Raw genomic sequence first — 22,086 nt, forward strand, 5'->3', positions numbered from 1 at the left:
TTCTTAACTGGCTACTTTTTCTTGCCAAATTTTATATTCACAAGTGTATTTTTATTTTATGTTTAAGAAAGATTTTAATATATATCTAAGTTCTTTGAGGAACTCTAAAAACTCTACTGCGTAAGACTCTGCAATGGTGTCAATCATTTAAGATAGTTTAATATTTTTTATGTTTATGTAATGTAACCCTCGGTATTGTTTATTATCGTCTTGTTTTTGTATTTGTTATTATTGCATAATAAAAGAAAAAGAAAAAAAATTAAATGCCCCTGACTCTACTAGTCATAATTTAGTTTGATTAGTCAAAATTCCAATTCCAGATATCTATTCTTCATTTTAAATCGTTGTAATTGGATTTAAGATTGGATTTTTTTTTTTTATAACTGTTGGTCCATTAAGCCTCATTAAGAATTTTCTTGGTTTTCTATTGGAGGAAAATGCTTAACGTGTTCATATTCAATTCAATTCACATATATTTGTATAGCGCGTTTCACAATAGACATCATTTCAAAACAGCTTTACAGAAAATGCATGTCTACATCACAATTTAGAGTGATCTGTTACCAGAGGAGACTGTGTCAAGTTATGTATTTCAGAAATGTACATATACAAATCACAGTTAAATGTATTAATTTAAACAATGTAATAATTTAAGGCAGAAACAATGAGCTCATTGAAGTAATGAATACTTGTTTGTTAACAAATATGACGTAGAAAATTGTAGCATTTGGTGCTTGTTGATTCAGAGTCAGCTTCATCTGAAGTCTTTGCAGGAGTCGGCACTGTCTCTTAACAGGTATTGGGCATTTAAAGTCTTGGTTTCAAACTGGAGCTGACATACTTTCTAGTTACCTCAAGATGGGCATCCCGAGATAAAACAGAGAAGCAAATGCTGTTCATAACATTAATCAAGGATACTATTGTGCATTTGATCTGATAACTCTATAAGGTTTTGAGATGCATTGTATGAATGCTAGTCTAAAGAGATGTGTCTTTAAACTGGGAGAGTGAGTCTGAGCCCCGGACATTATCAGGAAGACTATTTTGGAGTTTAGGAGCCAAATGTGAAAACGTTCTCCCTCTTTTAGTGGACTTAGATATTCTAGGTACTATCAGAAGCCCAGAGTTGTGTGACCTTAAAGAACGTGATGGATTGTAATGCGATAGAAGATCAGTTAAATACACAGGAGCTAAACCATTTAGGGCCTTATAGGTCAATACTTTGTAATTGATACAGAACTTAATAGGTAACCTGTTCCATTGGAAAATATTTTCTGATATCTAGTATTGACTAATTGTTATTATTAAAGATAATGTAATTACAGTATTAAAGATATAATTGATTTTGTACTAGGCATAATTCTAACTAGAGATATCTCAAATTACAATTTTACTAATAATAATTAAATTAGAGATATCTCTAATTGAATTACCACTAGTAACAATTATAATTCAAGATATCTCTAACTGGTGTTCGACAAGTCATAATTCAAATTTAAGATATCTTTAATTCATCTTAAAAGATATCTGAAATACATTTTTAGATATCTGAAAGTAATGTAGCCTACTTCTAGTAAAATTACAACTGTCGATATCTTGAAAATAATTTTTTACTAGGCAAAACTTAATTAGAGATATCTTGAATTGGAATTCTTCCTAGTCAAATCTCATTTAAAGATATCTGCAATTTAATTATGGATATCTCAATCTGATTTTTGACGAGGAAGATCTTTCTTTGGGGATATCTGCATTAAGCTTTGTGACTGGGAAATGGGAATAATTTAAATGTATATATCTGGAATTAACATTCGTAATAGTCAAAATTACTTTATAAATATCTAAAACATGCATGCAAATACACCTTTGCTAAGCCCCTACCTTGGAAACTGTTGTCATCATACATTTTGTATTGGGAATTATATAATGAAGGTCCTGCACCTTTGGTTATTTTTTAACTGCTTTAAACAGAAGTAATTCAAAAGTATATGAATATAAAAATGTAGACTCAAGAAGGGTTTTGTTCTATTCTAAATCCTAAAGTAGGATAATGTTGAGATGTGCATGCTGTGGATTAAATTGTGTTTGCCTTCATTCCCAAGCGAACACATATAAAGTCAGTAAGGATTTGTACTTATATCTGGTGCAACATCTGTCATATTTTTTAAAGAACTATTGACTGCAGGTGATCCACACTGAAAACAGCAGATTATCACCATCACGGATCTCTTGCTATAATACAACACTCCTAACTTGTGAGTTATTACCTTCATGACATGAGTAAACCTGCATTTATTGCAAGCCGGAATAGCTTAAAATGTTCTCAGCGTTACACGTCATAATTATGAAAACAATTATGATTAGAGAGCTCTCTAATTGAGTTCAAGGGATTTATGTGGTGAATATGTTTCCATCGTAGTTTATGCATGTCTTCTTTTCGGATAAAACATTATCCGCCTAAATACGTTTTTTTTGTGCACATTTTTTGAATTTATGCACATCTTGGCATTTCCATCTAGCTTGTGATTTCTCAAAATTCACATAAAATACTGTAGGTGGATGGCAGAATAGCTAGTTTAGAATACAATACAATTTTTTTTTGTCACTTTAAATTGTTCACTTTATTCAAAACTGATTATTAGTTGGTCATCAATAAAGTTTTTGCATAAATTAGATATGGATCTTATTTCAGCAAATTACCTCTCATTGTTAAATCTATCCCCAGCTAGTGTTACAACTCACCGCAGTGGATGGTAGGTATTTGACATTAACTCACATAACCTGTGATTGTGTACACATTCAAGTGAGTTTGATTTGTATTAGACAAATGTGGCTGCAGTGTATCTAAGTTTAAGAGATCTAGCAAAAACAACCACTGAGTTAATGATGCTTAAACAAAAAGTGTTACTTCCATCCCCGGTCTCCCCTACGAGGAAATGTCACGCGTCTTAAAGGACAAGTTCGGTATTTTACACTTAAAGCCCTGTTTACAGATCGTATCTGATGAAATAGAATGGTTAAGATTAAAATTTGGACACATGCTGCTGTCCTGAGAATTTTAGGTTTATTTCGCTCCCCCCCCCCCACCCCCACAATGGTTGTCTATATGCACTGGAAGATTCCGTCCTAAAAACACATTAAACTTTCGTTTACAAAGACGTGAAACTCACCGAGTGGTCAGGGGTGTTCACTGATATGTTCCATCAAAAATCGCTGAAAAAGATGCATTCCAACAGGTTTTATCGTTTTTGTCCAACTCCATTGACTTAATAGGACGTGCTGTGAGACCGCAGCACCTTTACGGTATTACTCCGCCGCTTCTTCTTCTGCTTCTTCTGTGTATTCAATGAAATGCCCGTGGTTTGCTTGCAATTGGCAAAGGTGCATTATCGCCACCAACTGGGCTGGAGTGTCTATTATTCAAGCTCTCAACGGAAGAATCACGGGTGTGACGCGTTTGGCAAAATAGGTCCACAAAAGCAAAATAAACCTAAAATTCTCGGGACAGGAGCATGTGTCCAAATTTTAATCTTAACCGTTCTATTTCATCAGATACGATCTGTAAACAGGGCTTTAAGTGTAAAATACCAAACTTGTCCTTTAAGGGGGTCTTGCAGTATTGATTTGGAGAAGGAGGGGGCCTTGGAGTAAATAAAAGGTTGAGAACTACTGATTTACAGGGTTTCTTTTAACAGCACAAATCGAAGCAGAAACAAACGACATTAGTTTGGAATGTTTTAGATGACATGGGGTGAGTGATGTAGATTCCTAAAAAAGTTCCACTGCTCTATACTTTTCCATTGTTTTTCAATGCAAACGCGCTAGATGGACGTCTTTAAATGTTGCGCTCGGGTCTCGCGTCTTTTGCAGCATCTCGTGCATGACACAGCGTTCTAAAAACGTGGTGCTCAAGTTAAAAGAAGTTCAACTTTAACTTCTTTATGTCACATTTCTTGAAACCATCACTCACTTTCTCAAAACCTTTAACACAAAACCAAATTTTCAAACCACATTCAGAGAACCCCTGACTCTTCTGGCAAAATCAAACAGTTGCCTCAAAACCATTATATCTGTGCTCAAAATCAAACAATGCTTTCAGATCATACACTAGACCTTGCGTTTATTTTTCATTCCATTGACCAGTGTCTCGTGTTTTTAACAGCAAAAACGTGTTCTGTGTGAACCGGCCCTAAGGATACATATTAAAAGCATCCAGTAGGTGAACTAAATAAACTTGTACATACTTATTAAAACCACAGTCCGTACGGCTTTTCTTTTTTTTTTTTTAAAGAAGAATTTACAAGTATATTGTAACAAAGTAAACATTTTGCAATTACGTAAAAAAAGTATAGTAATAACAGTAGTAAGGTGGTGAATAAATTGTATACTGTATGCACTGCAAGTATAGTATTGTACTGAATATTGAATGTCTGTATATTCAGCACTTGCATACTGTGAAAAAATAGTGGCCCAACTACAAAAGCCAAAAAGTTTGAAAAACTCTAAATGAAAAGCATGTTACAATACAATACTTTGCAACTGCAAAATCAAGGCCATTGATTAATTTTGCTTCATCATCACGTCTTCATGTTGGGTTCAGACTGAGGACTTTGTCCACATCACAGACAGTGTTATCTTGCAAAAAAAATAAAATAAAAATAAAGCCAGATCCAGCCATGACAACATTCACACCTTGCTGTTTCTCGTCCTCATCCTCTTCCTCCTTGTTCACCCCCTCTTTTACACACTCTTCCTCCTCTCCCTCTTATATTGTTTCCATCCATTGTTGGTATCAACATTCAGTGCAACATTTTGAGTCCGTTTTGGCACTCTGAACTGACTTGTATTATGTAGCCTACAGTTGGTTTGGTCACATCATTAGAAATAAGTGTGAACAATTTTGAGTCGTCGTGTGTAAACGATGACAACTGTGTTTTACTTTTGTGCGAAATGTGTTTTAGTGAGTGAGAAACTGAGAATGTGTTTAGAGTTTTGCAAAAAGAGTGTATTAGATTTGCAAATAGTGTTATAACTACCTGAGCTTGTTTAATGTTTTACAGAAAAAGGGATTTATTCGACAAATTGGTTTAGACTATTGAGAATTTGGTTCAGGGTTTAGTGTTTTTGCAATTCAGAAAAACTTCTCAAGACTTCTCCCGAACTTTGTTAATAAAACATAATTTAAAGACATGCGTTAAGTCACTTTGTGCATGCACGTTAATACATGCATGGCGTAAAAATGCATGACATTACCGCACGAGGAGTAGCCGTACTTGGAGAAGCTCTTAACACGGGTCTGACATGTATAATACACCAACCAATTGTGATTTGACGAATTGACTAATTTTATTGAGCAATGTAAAGTGGAGTGGTAACTTCCCGGTCTTTTGGAGCTCTACTGTCTGTTTTCAGTTTAGAAAAGAATAGTATTATTCTTTACAGGCTGAATGGACAGGAAGACCCATCTCTTTAACCTAGCATATAACACATGATCACATTTCTATAATTCAAATCCAGGATTGTTACACTGCATAAATTAGGTCAACTGGACCCAGGAACACTTCCTAGAACATCCAAATCCAGACCAATTGGCAGACCTGCACCTAGAGATGACCACAACGCAGCCCTGAATGTCATCGGACCCCATGACGACTAGACGAGTCCTAGAGACAGATACGAAGACCTCGTCGACCAGACAAGTCCTCTGCACAGACCCCTATGGCCAGCTTCACCTCCTCCCCTCATGCCGGCATGATGTATCCTGATCTTCAAGCAGGAGTTGGGTGAAAAATGTTGAGTGATATCAATCCACAATCAAACTTGTGATGCAGTCTGGAATCATAATCACATCATGTTCGTTGGTTTGACCAGAGGAGAACTGGACCCTGACTGATTGGATGAGTGCTGAACAATGACACTGCTGCCTTTTTAGAGCTGCTTTGCAACATTGACCATTATTTTCCCGTTTCACTGTAAAGCTGCTTTGAAACAATCTGTATTGTATAAAGCGCTATATAAATAAAGGTGATGATAAATAAATGGAGGTGGTGGAGACTTTGTGGAAGTGGTGTTTATTTTTATTTTTTTGCAGTCAGTATCACACTTAACCATATTCATTTGCCAAACACCACAGGTTTTTTCCCTATTACTCACATTGCATATATATTTTAGGACTACATTTTTAGACCAATGTTACAACAAATGTGCACTTACATCAAATTGAATCCCTACCGGAGTACATACAACACAAGTGTCCAATTAAATACCATATGCAGATTTTACAAACATTTTACACATGGATACTGGCACGTTCCAACCTTACAATGGGCAAAATGACTGCTATCTTGCTAACTGTAGAGATTCTTCAACTGAACTTAATGGTTTAAATGAAGTTGAGCCCAGATGCCTTTTTCTAGTCTTTCCGACGTGTTATATAGTCATTGTCAGTTTTAGAGTTTTATACTGGTCTCAAGGGTGGCATATCACACTATACAGTAGAGAAGACATTATTTGCAAGATCAATAGTTTGTAAATAGTAAATAGTTGATATATCTGAAACAATCACTGAAATTCCATGTGCAAAAATAAGCATATGAAAACATTAAATGAAATGCATAAGATGAGACAAATTACACTTTAAAACATTTCTTAAAGACATCAAATAGACGTTCAGTGTATGTAAAACAGTATTCAAGTGTATGGGGTACTTGGGGCAGTACCTTTACATACATAAGCAGCAAGCAGTGGAGTGATTGTAAAGTAAAATTCTCTGCCAGATGTTTTCTTCAAATGGTGGGTCCCAAAAGTTTTGATGCTTTACAACTAATTCTTGAAAATAATTAAAAAGCATCTATCAATAGTCAACAAAATATTAAAGCAAAGGTCCTATTTAAAAATCCAGTATTTGCAACAAAACAAAGCAATCACTCAGCCAAGCTAATATATAGTCCAAAAATCACTTAATAAAATGGTATGTTTGTTAAGGGCTCAATGCTTCCCATTGGGAAAACAAAATAATCATTAACATATCTGCAACTTCTAAAGTTGACAAATGCCATTCCAGAAGTGATTATCTCTCATTCAAAGGCTGCATATACTAAAAGATTTAAGGCCAAAAAAAAAGTTTTTACAAATGTTACAAAGCGCACAATGGTCGAAGTGTTAAAACACTGGCATCAAAAAGGTAACTAAAATTCACTTAGGAAACTATTCTCTGAATGAGGGTGAATTCCATGTTGTTTCAAAATAGAGATAATTAAACTTATGGCACAATCCCTGAAAACAAAACCTTCACTTAACACTTCCTGAGGCTAAAGCAAAATATGTCCAATATTTCAACTTGAACACTTAACATTCCCAAATTAAAAGAAATGTGCATTTGGCAGATTTCAGAACAAAATCCTATAAAAGTCAAATAAAATCACATAAAACTTAGTTCATGGTTTACTGGTGCAGAGGAGAAGCCTTTATCACCATTGATACTTCTGTTTGGTTAAGAATAAACCTGCGGAAATAAAAATTGAGTTGGGATAATTCATAAAAGTGCTGAGGGTCTCTTGAGCACAGCACTGTATTTCATAGGAGCTCTATCTGCCTTCAGCTGAACATTCAACAGGGTGAAGATGGAGATCTCCTGCAGAAGAAGACAACACACCATTATCCACTGCAAGAAATAACCATGGTGTTTGTTTGCTAGGATGTTCCGAGATGTAGCTAAGGTGTTGATCTGCAGTTTCTATGATATTTTGAGTGGTTTTGGCTCAGGGTCAACCCAGACTTTGTTGGTGCCCTGGGAGAGATTTTAGATTGGCATCACTGAAACACTGGCAACACTAAAATGGATTCAAATTACTTAAATTTATACAAATAACAAATTTGACAAACAACCTTTTCCAAATTACTTTTAAAATTATTATTATTTTTTTTTAAATGTACACAAGAGTTACATGAACCATTCAGTACTCAGAGATTTAAGTGGAAAATATTAGGGGACGTAAATATTATGTCTGGTGGTGGCGCAATGGATACGACACATGCCTTTGGTGTGAGAGACCCGGGTTCGAATCCACTGTGAGACACCAATGTGTCCCTGAGCAAGACACTTAACCCCTAGTTGCTCCAGAGGCGTGCGACCTCTGACATAATTAGCAATTGTAAGTCGCTTTGGATAAAAGCGTCAGCTAAATGAATAAATGTAAATGTAAATGTCTGGATATTGTTGACTACCTCACAATACAATATGTATCATGTTAGAAAGTGAAACTGTGTGACAAAGTCACCTTTCAAGTCACCTTTGTTTATACAGCACTTTATTCAATACATATTGTTTGAATGTGCTGCTTTGAACCAAAATGCTTTCATAGTGTAGACGCTCATGTAGGGCTGTGCGATTGATCACATTTCGATTCCGATTTTCCAATGATTATAAAAACAAGATAATCAAGCTAAAATAATTATTGTGCCGCTGCCGCATTCCGTCCAAGCGCACTTTTCTTTCCTTCACAGCGGTGTGCTTTCATTCACAAGTGAGTGTTGTAAAATGTAGTCTACTGTTGTTTAAACTGCGGGACATGCTTGATATTAAACAGTGTTATTAAAAGTGCATTAAGTTGCGAAAGAGATGCTGTTCCCTAGCCGGCCTCCTGTGCGGCGCGCACCGAGATGGGGAACGGGCATAAGCAAACTTTACTGTGGGCTTCAGATACGCACCTAAACGGTCAAATAGCCTACACACAAATATGTCGAAATGCCGTTTTGGTAAGTATCCTCAAACACAGTCGGTTATATCTTAAGTGAATGTAAACATTTTGAGAAAGCGTGTTTGAAATGCGTTGGATCTGTGCAGCTCTTGAAGTCATTAATGTTAATCAAACAACAAAAGACAAAGATAAAAAAATAAATAAAAAAATCACACATTGCTCTTGAATGAATAACTTTTGTAGTTACAAATGAATAACTTTTGTAGTTTTAAATAAGGATTAGTCTATATTTCATGTATACAGCAGTGTTATTTTACATTTGATTATTAAATTTCGGTTGTAGGCTATTACTCATCTGAATACTACTGTTAGTACATCTTCCTGAAAAACCTAAATCACTTCATTTAATTTGTATTTTTGTTCTGTTGTATTTTTTGTCGGTTTTGTTTGTAATTTGTTTTTTTGTTCTTATTGTATTGCTGACTGTTTACTTGTCTTCTGTAACTGTTTTGAGGACTTTTTACTTACATTAATTGACCTAGTATAAGTTTTAGCGGAAGTATCGATAGTTGTGAAATGTAATTTTTTTTATTTTAAATTACTCGTATCATGAAATAAAACTTTGATCATATCACCCAGTAATAATAGTGCTAAATAATTGTGATTTCAATATTGACCCAAATAACCGTGATTATGATTTTTGCCATAATCGAGCAGCCCTACGCTCATGTGGGCGAATGCGTTCGAACAGACCACAAAAGACCGCCTACTCTCCTAAAGAGTAAACATTATGGGAAGCACACTAGCCAGACGGGATTTAAACTGGAGACCCAAGTTTGGTTTGAAAACGAAAAACGTACCAAGCACAATGTTCTCTCACCATTCCTGATTTCTAAAACGCACGGCATGGTCGGCATGGTCTTGCGGCTGTCGGAGCAGAAATGAAAGCTGCTGCTCACCATATGTTTTTTCCGTCGTCTCTGCCATTATCTTTTTGCACCCCAGAGTACCCGTGTTGCCAATGCCACGGTCCGGCCTGGTTTTAGTTACCCATGTTAACTGGGTTTTCTGAGAACACTGCTATTTGGTTACTAGGGTGTTCTAAGCAGCTGCCAGGGCGTTGCTGGGTTCTGAATGGTTTTAAGAATGTTAATACACTATATGGAGAAAAGTATTGGGACACAACTCTTAAATTATTGAATTCAGGTGTTTGAATCAGACCCATTGCCAAAGGTGTACAAAATCAGACAAGAGTTCAGTGAATTGAACAAGTGTGGTACTGTGATAGAATGCCACCTTTGCAATAAGTCAGTTCGTGAAATTTCATCCCTGCTAGATATATCATGGTCAACTGTGAGTGGTATTATTGGAAAGTGGAAGCATTTAGGAATGGCAGCAACTCATCCACGAACCGGAAGACCTCACAGAGCGGGATCACCAAGTGCTGAGGACCATGGTACATAAACGTCACTAAAGCTCTTCTGGTTCCATAGCCGAAGAGTTCCAAACTTCCACTGCCAAGACATTCTACTGGATGAATGGGCAGAAATTCCCACAGAAACGCTCATTTTAATGTCTATTTATTTAGAATGCAATGACACTACAGTCACTGTTGGTGTAATGGTCAGGTGTCCCAATACTTTTGTCCATATAGTGTATATGCAGTTGGTGCGGTGTCCAGACAGTTTCTTGGGTGTTGCTAAGCGGTTGTTAGGACGTTCTGAGTGTTTTTATGTATTGCTATGTGGTTGCTCGATTCTAAATGTGGTTTAGAACATTGTTAAGTGGATTGCTGCATCTGTTATAAACGTAAAAGCATATCTTCATGATTAAACAGTTTTTTTAAAACATTTTGAAATTGTAAACATTGTGTTTGCAACTGCACTCATTATAAACCCACCAATACAACCGATATTGAGAAAATTAGGCTTTTAGCAAACAGAAGAAAGCTGCATCATTAGTAGCACACCTGTTGTATGGACTCCTTGCTTGGGTCACCTGTTTCCCAAAAAAGCGTCATCTCTGGTCTTTTTCCCACTTTACGGAAGTTGACCGCCTTTAGTCCCTCTAATGACTTCAAGAGAAACAAAGCATGTTATTTATTATTAATTATTTCATGCATTATTAAAAAGCAATGAATGTTTTTTTCTGTTGTGGCCATTTATAGTGTGCTGGTTTATAGCTCAGCTGGATACCACATAACATTCAATGGATTTAAAGGTGTTTTCACAGCTGGCAAAATGGGCTTTTAATTAAACTTGGCTGCCTATGTGGTAGAAAGTTGAATCATCTGAATCATCAAAATCAACAAAATCATGGGGTTGGTGGTTCATTGTTTGTTCATCGTTGATTACTCAATATATCATGGGAGTATTACATTAAGAATAACTGTCTAGCCAGTATATCTTCAGACTTTCTCAAACAACGACCTTGCTAAAAAATACTGCTGATACATTATTATTTTCAAATGTTAAATGTTAGGCCTGTAAAGAGAAATCAAAGGTTAAATATTTTGGCCTGTAAAGAAAATGTTAGTTCATGATTCATTTTTTTAAATTCCCACAACAACTTGCACAACGTTCTTGAATGAATAATTTATTAGATTCACACCGGTCTGTTATTGTAGGGACATTTTCACTTTTCATTTTCACATCCCTAAACATATCCTTTCCACCCTTTTGTTTTAATTTATACTGGACATGAAAATGTTTGTTTATTTAAAAAATATATATTTTAATTAATTAATTTAAATTCTTCCTAAATCTGTTAGACACTGTTCATTTGTTCGCTTCATTTTACTGCGGATTTGTTTTTAAACAATACACAGTTCGACGCACTTTTCAGAGAGACTGAACATAAAAGATGCAGTTCCGACTATATTGGATCCAACAGTAATGTTGCAACACAAGAGTGTACATGTACTTACTTTACTTTCACTTTACAGAAAATTATGAATATAAAAACGACAGTGCGACAAACGACGGTACATTAATTCATAATTTGTTTACACATGCGTTTCATTTAAACACTAATATAATGTAATAACTACCTCACAAATACATAAGGAATAAATATAAGTAAAAATAATTAAGCAGATTGGAGTATCTTTGATAAATGAGGTGTATGGCTGAATTTCACTGGTTTACTAGTTTACTATTTAGAAGGAAAAGCTGTGAAAACAAATAGTTGAATAAGTAATACGTACATTACAGTAGATTCGTTTCTGCACTCCATAGCGAAGCACCAGCACATCAAAGGACTGGTCCAGGACCCCCATGACCATAGCTTCTGAATCCAGAGGACCACACTCCTACCAGCAACATCACACTCATTAATAAATGGTTTGTTTACCAACAACATTTCTGCCTTTGTAGATCAATAACAACTATGCTAACATTATATCAAGAGCAAAATGTATTTGCTCAAATTTGTTCAAAGTTTTTTTTATTACTATTTACATACAGAAGACTTTTACTCTATGTGCAAACTGTGCAAATGATAAATAAAACCTGACCTCTAGAGCATCTTTGCTATGATACATACCTTCACAAAGACAGCAAAGAAAAGTTCAGAGCTCAGCTCTTGAACTCTCTTTGAAGCAGTCTTCCTGTCATTGCAGTGGGATGACTGTTTGTGTACTTCTTCTCCTGAGAGACTCAAACGTGGCCCACAGTCTGTAATGACACAGACAGAATAAATATGAGGCTCCAGATAAAACAGCACTTAACTTAAAGTCTGCATGAACCAGAGGTTTTGCATTTCGGAATGAAATGCAATATAGAAAGATTAAAAAAAAAATAGAGGGCAGGGCTCACCATACCAAAGGGGAAGCACATTTTGAGATTTTGACTAAAGATTACGAAGATAATTTTTTTTCATTCGGTGGATTAACTTGCACTGGCATTCGGTGGATTAAACGTACACTATGGAATTTTTTCTCCACTAGGGGCCGCTAACATATTTACAATAACAAAGGCGTAGTTTGATGACGCAACATTTGCTAAGAATTATGGATCTTGTCGTCAACGTCAAGCCGACCGATCTAATAATGTTTATGGATGACTGAATACATCGACGCTTTTATCATGACTGTGATATGAAGCAGTTCGGGGTTGCTAAGAGACAGCTATCAGCTCCACACGCGACCTCTAATAATGTTTATGGATGACTGAATACATCGACGCTTTTATCATGACTGTGATATGAAGCAGTTCGGGGTTGCTAAGAGACAGCTATCAGCTCCACACGCGACGCGACTCCCGCGGATATAAAAGGAATATGGACATTTCATTCTACCGAACTACACGAGTGCAGAATTACAACTCACAGGTCAGTTTATTAGACAAATTAAACTTGTGAGGTAACGCAGCGCTGTTTCACTTGGTCTACCATTACACTATCACACTAAACTGCTTTTGAATGTGTTGAAATGTATGTGTTAGTTTGTCTGTATGAGACTAGCAGTAAGCTAGATCAACATTAGAATAACATACAGATCATATTCTGACATTTTATCATTGTTGAACTATATAACATTGATTAGTTTTATGTAAATATGCTCACCTGTTTAATAAAGTACATGTAGAAGCGGTCGAAGTCTCGGACGTGGATACTGTCTATGGGAGCTCTAGGCATCTCGAAAACACCGCGCTGATATTGATTCTCAGTTTAGTTCTCCTTTTTTATCCAAAGTCTGCTTGCCATGGTCCATAATGTTTGAACGAAATAACAACAGCGTGCAGATAGACATTGCGAACTACAGTGGTCCACGTCTGTCGTCTTGGTTACTATCAGAGGGCTCTGGTTCATAGCTCTGGTTACCATGGCAGTACAAGCGGAAACCAGGGACAACGCGGATATGACGCCATTGACTGCGACAAAACGGAAATAAAGAAACGTGCCGTGTCTTCGAATTAAATAAAAATTTCTCCTGGTTTGAAAGTTGTTGGAAACAGTCGGGATAATGTAAGTACACAACTAAAAAATATATATAACATAGATATAGTGATTTTTGCTATTTTTAAAGCAAAAAAATTACATATTGTGCCTTTAAGGATAATTTTACACTTTCAAATGTGTTCTAGTAAATGTTGACTAGAACTTGGCATGTTCATGTAACTCATGTAACCTAATTTGTGACTCAATTACAGTGGGATTTATTAGCATCTTCTTGGTCGACTTTACAAAGGATGTGTTTGGATATCTTACCAATCGGTTACCAATCGGGAGAAGGATATACAAAAGTATTTTGAAAACATTAGATGTGCCATGGAATACTGTGAAGGCCATCATCAACAAGGGGAGACAACAGGGCACCATAGTGACATTCCAAATGAAAGGGCACCTGTCCAAAATTGATGGATGCTAGGACTTACAGTAGCATTAATTGAGCTGGAGGGATATCTGGCAAGTATTGGTCACATGCTGCATGTGACAACAACATCCTGTATTCTTCATATGTCTGGGCTATTGTGTAGGGTGGTCATATGGAAGCAATTACTCACAAAAATAAAAAAGAAGAAAAAACATGTGGTCCAAAATGCAGCACCTAGAGTTCTTCCTAGAACCAGAAGTATTAGCCCAGTTCTGTCAACACTGCATTTGCTCCCTATTAAACATTGTATACATTTTAAAATCTTGCTGATTACTTACAAAGCACTAAATAGTTTAGCTCCCCAGTACTTGAGCGAGCTCTTAACGCATTATAGTCCTTCACGTCTATTGCGATATCAAAATTATTCAAATCAGTTAAATGATTGTTAGGCTGCATAAATTAGGTCAGCCAGAACCGGGAACACTTCCTATAAAATCCGATGTACTCTTATATCATAAGAAGAATGGAATCTATGCTTATATTAGTCTCTCTGGTTATCCCGAGTTTTACTGAAGTCAGCCGGATCCGGGCTGTATCCAGATCAGATGGTGGTGGACCTGCGTCTAGACACGACCACAACGCATCCCTGAAGTGTCAGCAGAGATTGTGTCAACTAGACTCTCCCCTGTGAAGGCCTCATCGACACGACAGCCATCGGCACTGATCCTCAACAAACCCGTCTACATACCGGCGTGATGACTCGATCTTCAACCAGATGGAACTGGAAAAATATTCTGAATGTTCTGATCCAATCTGACTTCTGACCTGTAATGCTGCCTGAATCAAAATCAATTGTTTTTCCCCCCTCTATCCTGTCACCTGATGGAATTTTGGTTCCTTGCCACTGTCGCCTTTGGCTTGCTTAGTTGGGGACACTTAATATTCAACAATATTATTGATCTGTTATCACTGTAAAGCTGCTTTAAAACAATCTGTTTTGTAAAAAGAGCTATATAAATAAAGGTGACTTGACTTAAAATAATTATGGTTTAATGAAACCAAATTGGTTTGAACTTTTGGGCCATGATTTTAAAAGGTACGTTTGGCTCAAAAACAATACCGCTCATCACCCAAATAACACCATACCCAGAAGCTAGGTGGTGCAAGCATCATGCTATAGGGCTCCTTGTCCTCAGCTGGGACTGGGGCAGTGAACCACTCCAGTTCTTGTTAAAACACACTAGACATGCTTATTCTGTGCATTTTGATCACTTTTTGTGGGAAATCATATTTGTTTTGTCCATCAAAAGTGTGCTTTCACTTTATTTGAGCGTGAGTAGTGCAGCAAAAATAGACTCTGTGCCGAAACCCCTGATTCACTGCTGCTCTATTAAATGTTGCATTGCATGGTGGAGCATTTCCCTCACTAGTGAGCAGGCAGCAGGATGTTGAGAACCTCTAGTGGAGCTGGAGCACATTACAGAAAGCCTTCAGTCAAGCAATAGTCACATGCACCATGACTCTTGAACACGAGTAACTCACCAATGGAGGCGGCCAGTAGACGGTGCACTATGACATCAGCATAGCGTCGTATAGGTGAAGTGAAGTGTGTGTAAAGAGGCACATTCAGAGCATAATGACAGAAGAGCTTCTGATCCTTCAGAGCTCCAGAACAGAAATACACCGCCATCTAAACAGGAAAACGATATCAAATAATTCTGATTAGATCACAAGACGTTCAACAGTCACCATTGCTTCAGTTCTAATAATCTGACACATTAGCGCTGTTACAATTCAGAGTAAGCTGCGCAACCAGGATGGAATTGCCGCTTCTTATACACACACACAGGCTGTTCCAAACAGCAGGTAGAAAATTATGCTGCTTTGTAAGAAAAATATATTATTAAGTGTTCCCAAAATGGTGGACTACAGGAACGGCTTAGTTACGAATAGAGTTATTAATACTGGATAAAATACATATTAGTACTGAATAAAATGCAATGATATAATATTCAGTAATATTATCGATTTTACTGCACTGACACTATTGTATGAGAACAAAACTTGAAAAGAATTGAGCCGGATGACACCAATGTAATGCTGCATTATAGCCAATTCGACTTGGTTTCATACAGTCATTGATTCATTTTGCAACATCAACAATGTTATTGAACTTAATTCTCAAAGTGGATAACCTGCTTTACCGCAGAATTCTGACATATCATTGATCATTATTTTCCTGGTTATTATTGCACAGCTGCTTTGAAACAATCTGTATTGTATAAAGCACTTTTTAAATAAAGGCGACTAGACTTTAATTAAAAAGGAACGATAATGCCCTTTTATTTAAGTGTTCAATGTATTTTTATGCTAAGAGTATCAAGCTAGAATCAATCTTTAGGATAGGTAGCTGCCAATAGGTATGTTTCCATCCAAAGTTGCGCATTTAATTTAAGCACAAAATTGGAATATCGCATAAAACATTTGTGAATAATGAAGAGTTTGAACAGAGCCGAAGAGAACAAAATTGTCACTTCCTGATAAACTGGGGCTAAATATCATAAGAAAAATGGAAGTTGCTGCAGTAGGAGAAGCCACTGTATAAAATAACTTCACATAAAATAAATAACTTGCTCATGATTTGCGAATTTATGCGCATTTTGGCGTTTCCATCCAGCGTTATTTAAAGCGAATTATGAAAATGCGCATAAAAATAGATGGATGGAAACATAGCTAATGTAAACAGTGAAGCAGCTGAATAGGGTGTGAAAGAGACAACATCCTCTTCCCACTCAACATGGTGTGGACATATACATCAGAATGGATGAACAGAAAGTGGATTTAAACTGTTAATAACTGGAGCACATCTTCACCTGCATTGGCCTGGAGCACATGTGAGTGAGAACTTCTTTCCTGGCAGCTGTATACTCGTCATCCCCAAAGCTTTCATTCAGACTCCTCTGTCATAACAACAGACACAGATTAGAATGCGCACACAATTGTGCAAAAACACAAACACACACACACACGTTGGGTTTTTGTGTTTCATGAACACTCCATTGACAATTATAATGATATAATGAATTTTTTATATATATATATATATATTTATATATATTTTTTTTAACTTCTGGGTTACACATAGTATAAGCCCTAGTCCTTGAGTAGGAAACAAAACAATGTGTCAGTAGCTGATGCTAGGGGAACACCTTTGGGTTGTGCCAACTGTCTAAAGACCATATAGAATCACGCCAAGCTATGGGAACGGTTCACAAATGGAAGGGGGAAAATCTCCTCAACCACCACCAATGTGCAGCATCCACCTGGATGATGAGACGGCAGCCATATTGCGTGAGAATGGCCACGACATATCATCATATTGTGGAGAGGAGACAAAGTGATGAAGCCAATCAGTATATATGTGTGTATATATATATATATATATATATATATATATATATATATATATATATATATATATATATATATATATATATATATATATTAGTGCTGTCAATAGATAAAAAAAAAAAAAAAGAATTAAATCACAAATTTTTCTTTGATTAAATCGCAATTAAAAACACGTTTTTATAAGTTTTTCATATATTTTATAATGTAATAATTTCACAGTTAATCTCTGAATTAATGTAGAAACAACAAAGATATATTATGATACAGTTTATTTTAAATACTTGTTTAATGGCATCTTTTCATGAATGAAGGACAGTATCACTGATACCAATACAGCTACGCATGCTTTGATGAAAATGACTGGCACGTGCACATGGCACTGGCGCAAGTCTTTCTGTGAGTCACTGACAGGACATTCACAGACCACAGAGAGTCAGGACCTCAGTTTAATGTCTAATCTGAAGGACGGTGCTTTTTTTTGACAGAATAGTGTTCCCATCACTATACTGGGGCATTAGGACACACACAGGTTGAGCACCTCCTATTGGCCTCACTAACACCTCTTCCAGCAGCAACACCGTTTTCCCAGGAGGTCTCCCATGCAGGTACTGACCAGGCTCAACCCTGCTTAGCCTCAGTGGGCAACCAGGCTACAGGGTGATAGCTGCTGGCTTAACAGATTATATTTAAGCCACTGGCAAGTGTGGTCAGTAGTCTAGATAGATCAAGACACAGATGTTACTGAGTCTCAAGGGTGCCAGACCAGCACCCATACACTTTGAGAAAGTTTGAGGTGCTAAAGCCAGACTGAAAGGAAGAACCCGATATCAGTATGCTTTGCCCCTGAATATATAAACATCCTTCAGGTCGACCTTGACAAACCAGTCTCCTGGTTGAATCTGACCCTAAAAAGGACAGAGCGCTTTTTTCTAGTCATAGCCGTGATGTTGTCATTACAGTTCGGTACAGGCATCAGAACCGTGTCTCCTCGCAGCAGATCTTCATGCGTGTGTGACGAAGGGATTCCTGATGTTGTTTTGACTCCTTTACACATTTTATAAGCTCTTCACAAGTTCTCAGCTGGTCAAAATACCATCATATGCAGTCTACGCACACACAACGAGCGCATTTATCCCAGCAAACACCATTGTTTTGGATGTTCAGTAAGTTCCGTCTAAAAATGGGCAACATGTCATAAAAGCCCACCAGTCAGGTTGTGGAGATATCCCTATGCCTTTAGGTTCTGGGATAAAAAAAATAAAAAAACACTAAGCGGACCAGGACTAAGGACTTTTTTGGGGGTCTGGACCAAGCGAACCAAGCAAATCAGACTACAAGTGTGAACACACCCTCAGAGTCCTGTTCAGTTGCTGTTTGGTAAACCCGCACGCGTCTCGAGCTGATGGGTCTTGCTCATCAAAGACAGCGAGACATGAACGCAGCACTTTCATCTTAAAGTTGTCGCCACGCTTACAGGGTGAAGTGCCTTGCAGCACAGTTTGAGCATGTGGCACTTTACGTACCATGAGTGTCGTTGCTAAAAATATATAAACAGCGGCACACACTTGCGTTAACTCTCCAAAGTACTTTCACTGCGAGGAGAAAATAGTCCACTCGATTTTGTTGCTGAAGAACACTGAATAAGCAACACACTGAGCTGGCATGATTATATAAAGACTGTCAGCACCACCCAAAGGTCTTCCAGGCTTGTCGGAATGCAACAATATGGTTATGGAAGTAAAAATCCCAATATTTCTAATAACAATTTAACAACTGGCCATCCACTTTTATGTAGGATTTTTTATTGTGAAGTGGCAATTGAATGTCAAGGTTTCCTTTAACAGTACTTTAACGTCTGTCTCAATGTTCCTGGTTTGGATCTGGAAGTCAGTTTGCCAATTTCGGTTTTTAATGCTGTTAACATAGTTTGAGATACCCACATGGAGTGCCCCAGATGAGGAGAAGTCAACGTCAAGGCCCATTTGGTCACAAAATTCCTGCAGGTCGTTGACCATCTTGCTCTGGGGTGGCGGGTGTCTCCGCAGTAGGGCTAATTCTGGGTATGTGCGGTAGATCTGATGGGCGACCGCCATGTTTGCCAGCAACATGAACTCCTCCACAAGTCTGTATGACACAGGGCATGCAATTCATTGTTCAGAAGCTCAATATGAAGGTGTTCAGGGCCACATGTTGTGCAATACCAGAACAGGAGGTGACCAGTTCAATTTCACTAAGAAATTACAACTAGCAAAAGGACAGAACCGAACAAAGCTGGCTTTAGATGACAAAGCATGCATGCCCACTTACACCGCTTAGTGATGAGCATTTTATCACACAAACCACAGTCAGAATCATATCAACAGTTTTTGTGTGCATTCTTACTTGTTGCTGTCCCGATACTGATAGATGTAACAGCCCTGAGGCATGCTGGACTCCTTATCGAGGGTGAAAGATAGCTTAAGCTGTAACCAGAAAATGTCAACAAATGAATTACATTACTGCAACTGTCATTAAAAAAAAGATCATCAAAACATTCAGTTGCAAATTACTCCCTGTAGGCCTTTCCTATCATTTAGAGTATACATTACTTAGCACTAATCCAAGGGTATGTTATACGAAACTTGCACACAATTATTAGTGAATGAGGTTCAATAAGAGTCCAATTCCAGATTTTCTATGTTTTCTTATAGATATTTGAACAGCCTTCTAATACAGTAGGTATTAAATAGTACATGAATCCCTCATCTAGACACTCATGTTTTCTCAAACTGACAAAATTAAACTTTAATTTTTCAAATTAAAAACAAGAAAAACAGAGTGGGCTTAAAAAAAGTACATGTGTCTCAACCTTATAAGGTCACCTATCTTCCAAATAAGCCCAATTTGTGTTTTTTAATGTCATCTGACCTTAGTTCTAAACATCTTTTTAAAAACCGAAAAGAGTTAAAACCACCAAAAGCCCCTAAAAATATGCTTCAGAGATATTAGACTCTTATCCAATAGCAAAAACGTGTAGTCTGTCTGGATTCTGGAGTGGCCTATTTGACAGTGCTTATTTAATAAAAAAATAAAAAAATAAAAATAAAATAAAATAAAAAGATTCGCAGGACTATATTATCTACACCCAATTTCGTAAGGTTCATTTGTGCTACACTGATTGGCATTCAGCTTGCCATTTGTAAAGATAAAAGCCCAGATAAGAATTTATAGTTTAAAAATTTTTCAGCAAAATTTCAATAATAACCAGACAAAACAATTCTCAAACATTCTCTTCTTGTGGATGGCTCTTGGCCAAAATTACTAGTAAAGCTGATCAATAAGTGAGATGGATGATCAATGAGGAAGATATATTTTGGATGAAACTCAAAGCTTTGCCTCTAGTAATGGTGATCGCTCATGAACACATGAACTACATGATTGGGGCAAATAAAAACAGCATGTGAACAGCTTTGTGCTGGAAGTGCCATGCCAAATTATCCCTGAATAACTTGAATGAATTCTACACCCTGAGGGAATCACCACCCAAAGAGATCCATCAACCAAAAGTACTCATATCTTTTTGAAACTTCCTCATAATAACAACAACAGGGATTATGTAAGGGGAAATATTTTTGGTGAGCCTAATGAAAAACATCTATGATACAACACATTACAAGTGTGTTCATGAAGTCTGCAAGTGAGTATGTGATGTTGAAAGACACTCCTATGTTACATAAACTAATTGCTTGTTACTGTAAACCGATCTATGTGTATCCAATAGTCATCTGTCTACCCAACTTTCATCCATCTATCTGAACCAAAACATTTTTTAGGTCACATTTACCCTAAAATCCACAGAAAAATAATCCTTCTATCCATGCTTGTGTCTTTCCCACTAAGCATCCATCCACTATGGGGTTAGAATCGTTCCTTTATTCCAAATAAACAGATTATGATCCACAAATAAATGTAAAGTGATTTACAAACATTTTATAAAAAAATAAATGCACCTGGTTTCCCCCCCAAAAAAACACACACACTCATAAATATGTTTTTATGTCAAACAGAACTCTGTCGGCATTCATTTGTGAATCACATCCTCTGTATTAATGGATGGCTTGCTACTTGCTATGGATGGCTTCCATTATTTTCACATTTGCATAGTTGATGATTGCATCATTTAACTAGATTTGTAATGTGACTCGTTTGTAAACTTGTTTTTTCGCCAAACTGAATATGGATTGGAGCTCTTAATTTTGAACTCTCGATGTGCACCAGATTGATGAATTTAACTTTAAAGTGCCCCTATTATGCTATTTTGAAGGTTTCTAATTTTGTTTTGGATGTCTCCTACAGCAGGTTTACATGCATTAAAAAAGTTAAAAAACACATTTTCATTGATTCTCAAACTAATGGATGAATCAGTCTCTCTAAATTCCTCCTTTCCGAGAACCTGCTCTGCTCTGATTGGCCAGATGGCCCAGTTGTTTGTGATTGGTCTACACTGGATGCAGTGAGACACGACGAGTCACCGGCAGTAAACGGATGATCCTTTCTACATCTGAAGTACTTCACGCTTGTGTTACATACACAAATATAGGACATAATACCATATATAATACCAAATAACCATCAGTGATGTAACAGCACGAGTTTCAGCATCACTGCAGCGTGTACTGGGGTTTT

At 36.9% G+C, this 22,086-nt stretch overlaps 1 protein-coding gene across 2 annotated transcripts in view; it reads right to left on the reverse strand.

Moving 5' to 3' along the window:
- Positions 1–6,049: 6,049 nt before the first annotated feature.
- Positions 6,050–22,086, reverse strand: part of dis3l2 (DIS3 like 3'-5' exoribonuclease 2) — a 57,667-nt gene continuing 41,630 nt past the window's right edge. For both annotated transcript variants that reach the window (XM_082173950.1, XM_082173949.1), the window contains exons 14-21: positions 19,804–19,883; positions 19,362–19,545; positions 16,884–16,970; positions 15,553–15,700; positions 12,240–12,370; positions 11,902–12,006; positions 10,666–10,770; positions 6,050–7,630 (exon numbers count right to left, since the gene is read on the reverse strand). In XM_082173950.1, the coding sequence (XP_082030076.1) occupies positions 7,532–7,630; positions 10,666–10,770; positions 11,902–12,006; positions 12,240–12,370; positions 15,553–15,700; positions 16,884–16,970; positions 19,362–19,545; positions 19,804–19,883 (939 nt within the window). In that variant the 3' untranslated portion in view covers positions 6,050–7,531. The remainder of the gene's footprint in view (positions 7,631–10,665; positions 10,771–11,901; positions 12,007–12,239; positions 12,371–15,552; positions 15,701–16,883; positions 16,971–19,361; positions 19,546–19,803; positions 19,884–22,086) is intronic.

This window comes from Leuciscus leuciscus (assembly GCF_965113295.1).
Source record: "Leuciscus leuciscus genome assembly, chromosome: 6".
In the NCBI taxonomy this organism is placed as follows: domain Eukaryota; kingdom Metazoa; phylum Chordata; class Actinopteri; order Cypriniformes; family Leuciscidae; genus Leuciscus; species Leuciscus leuciscus.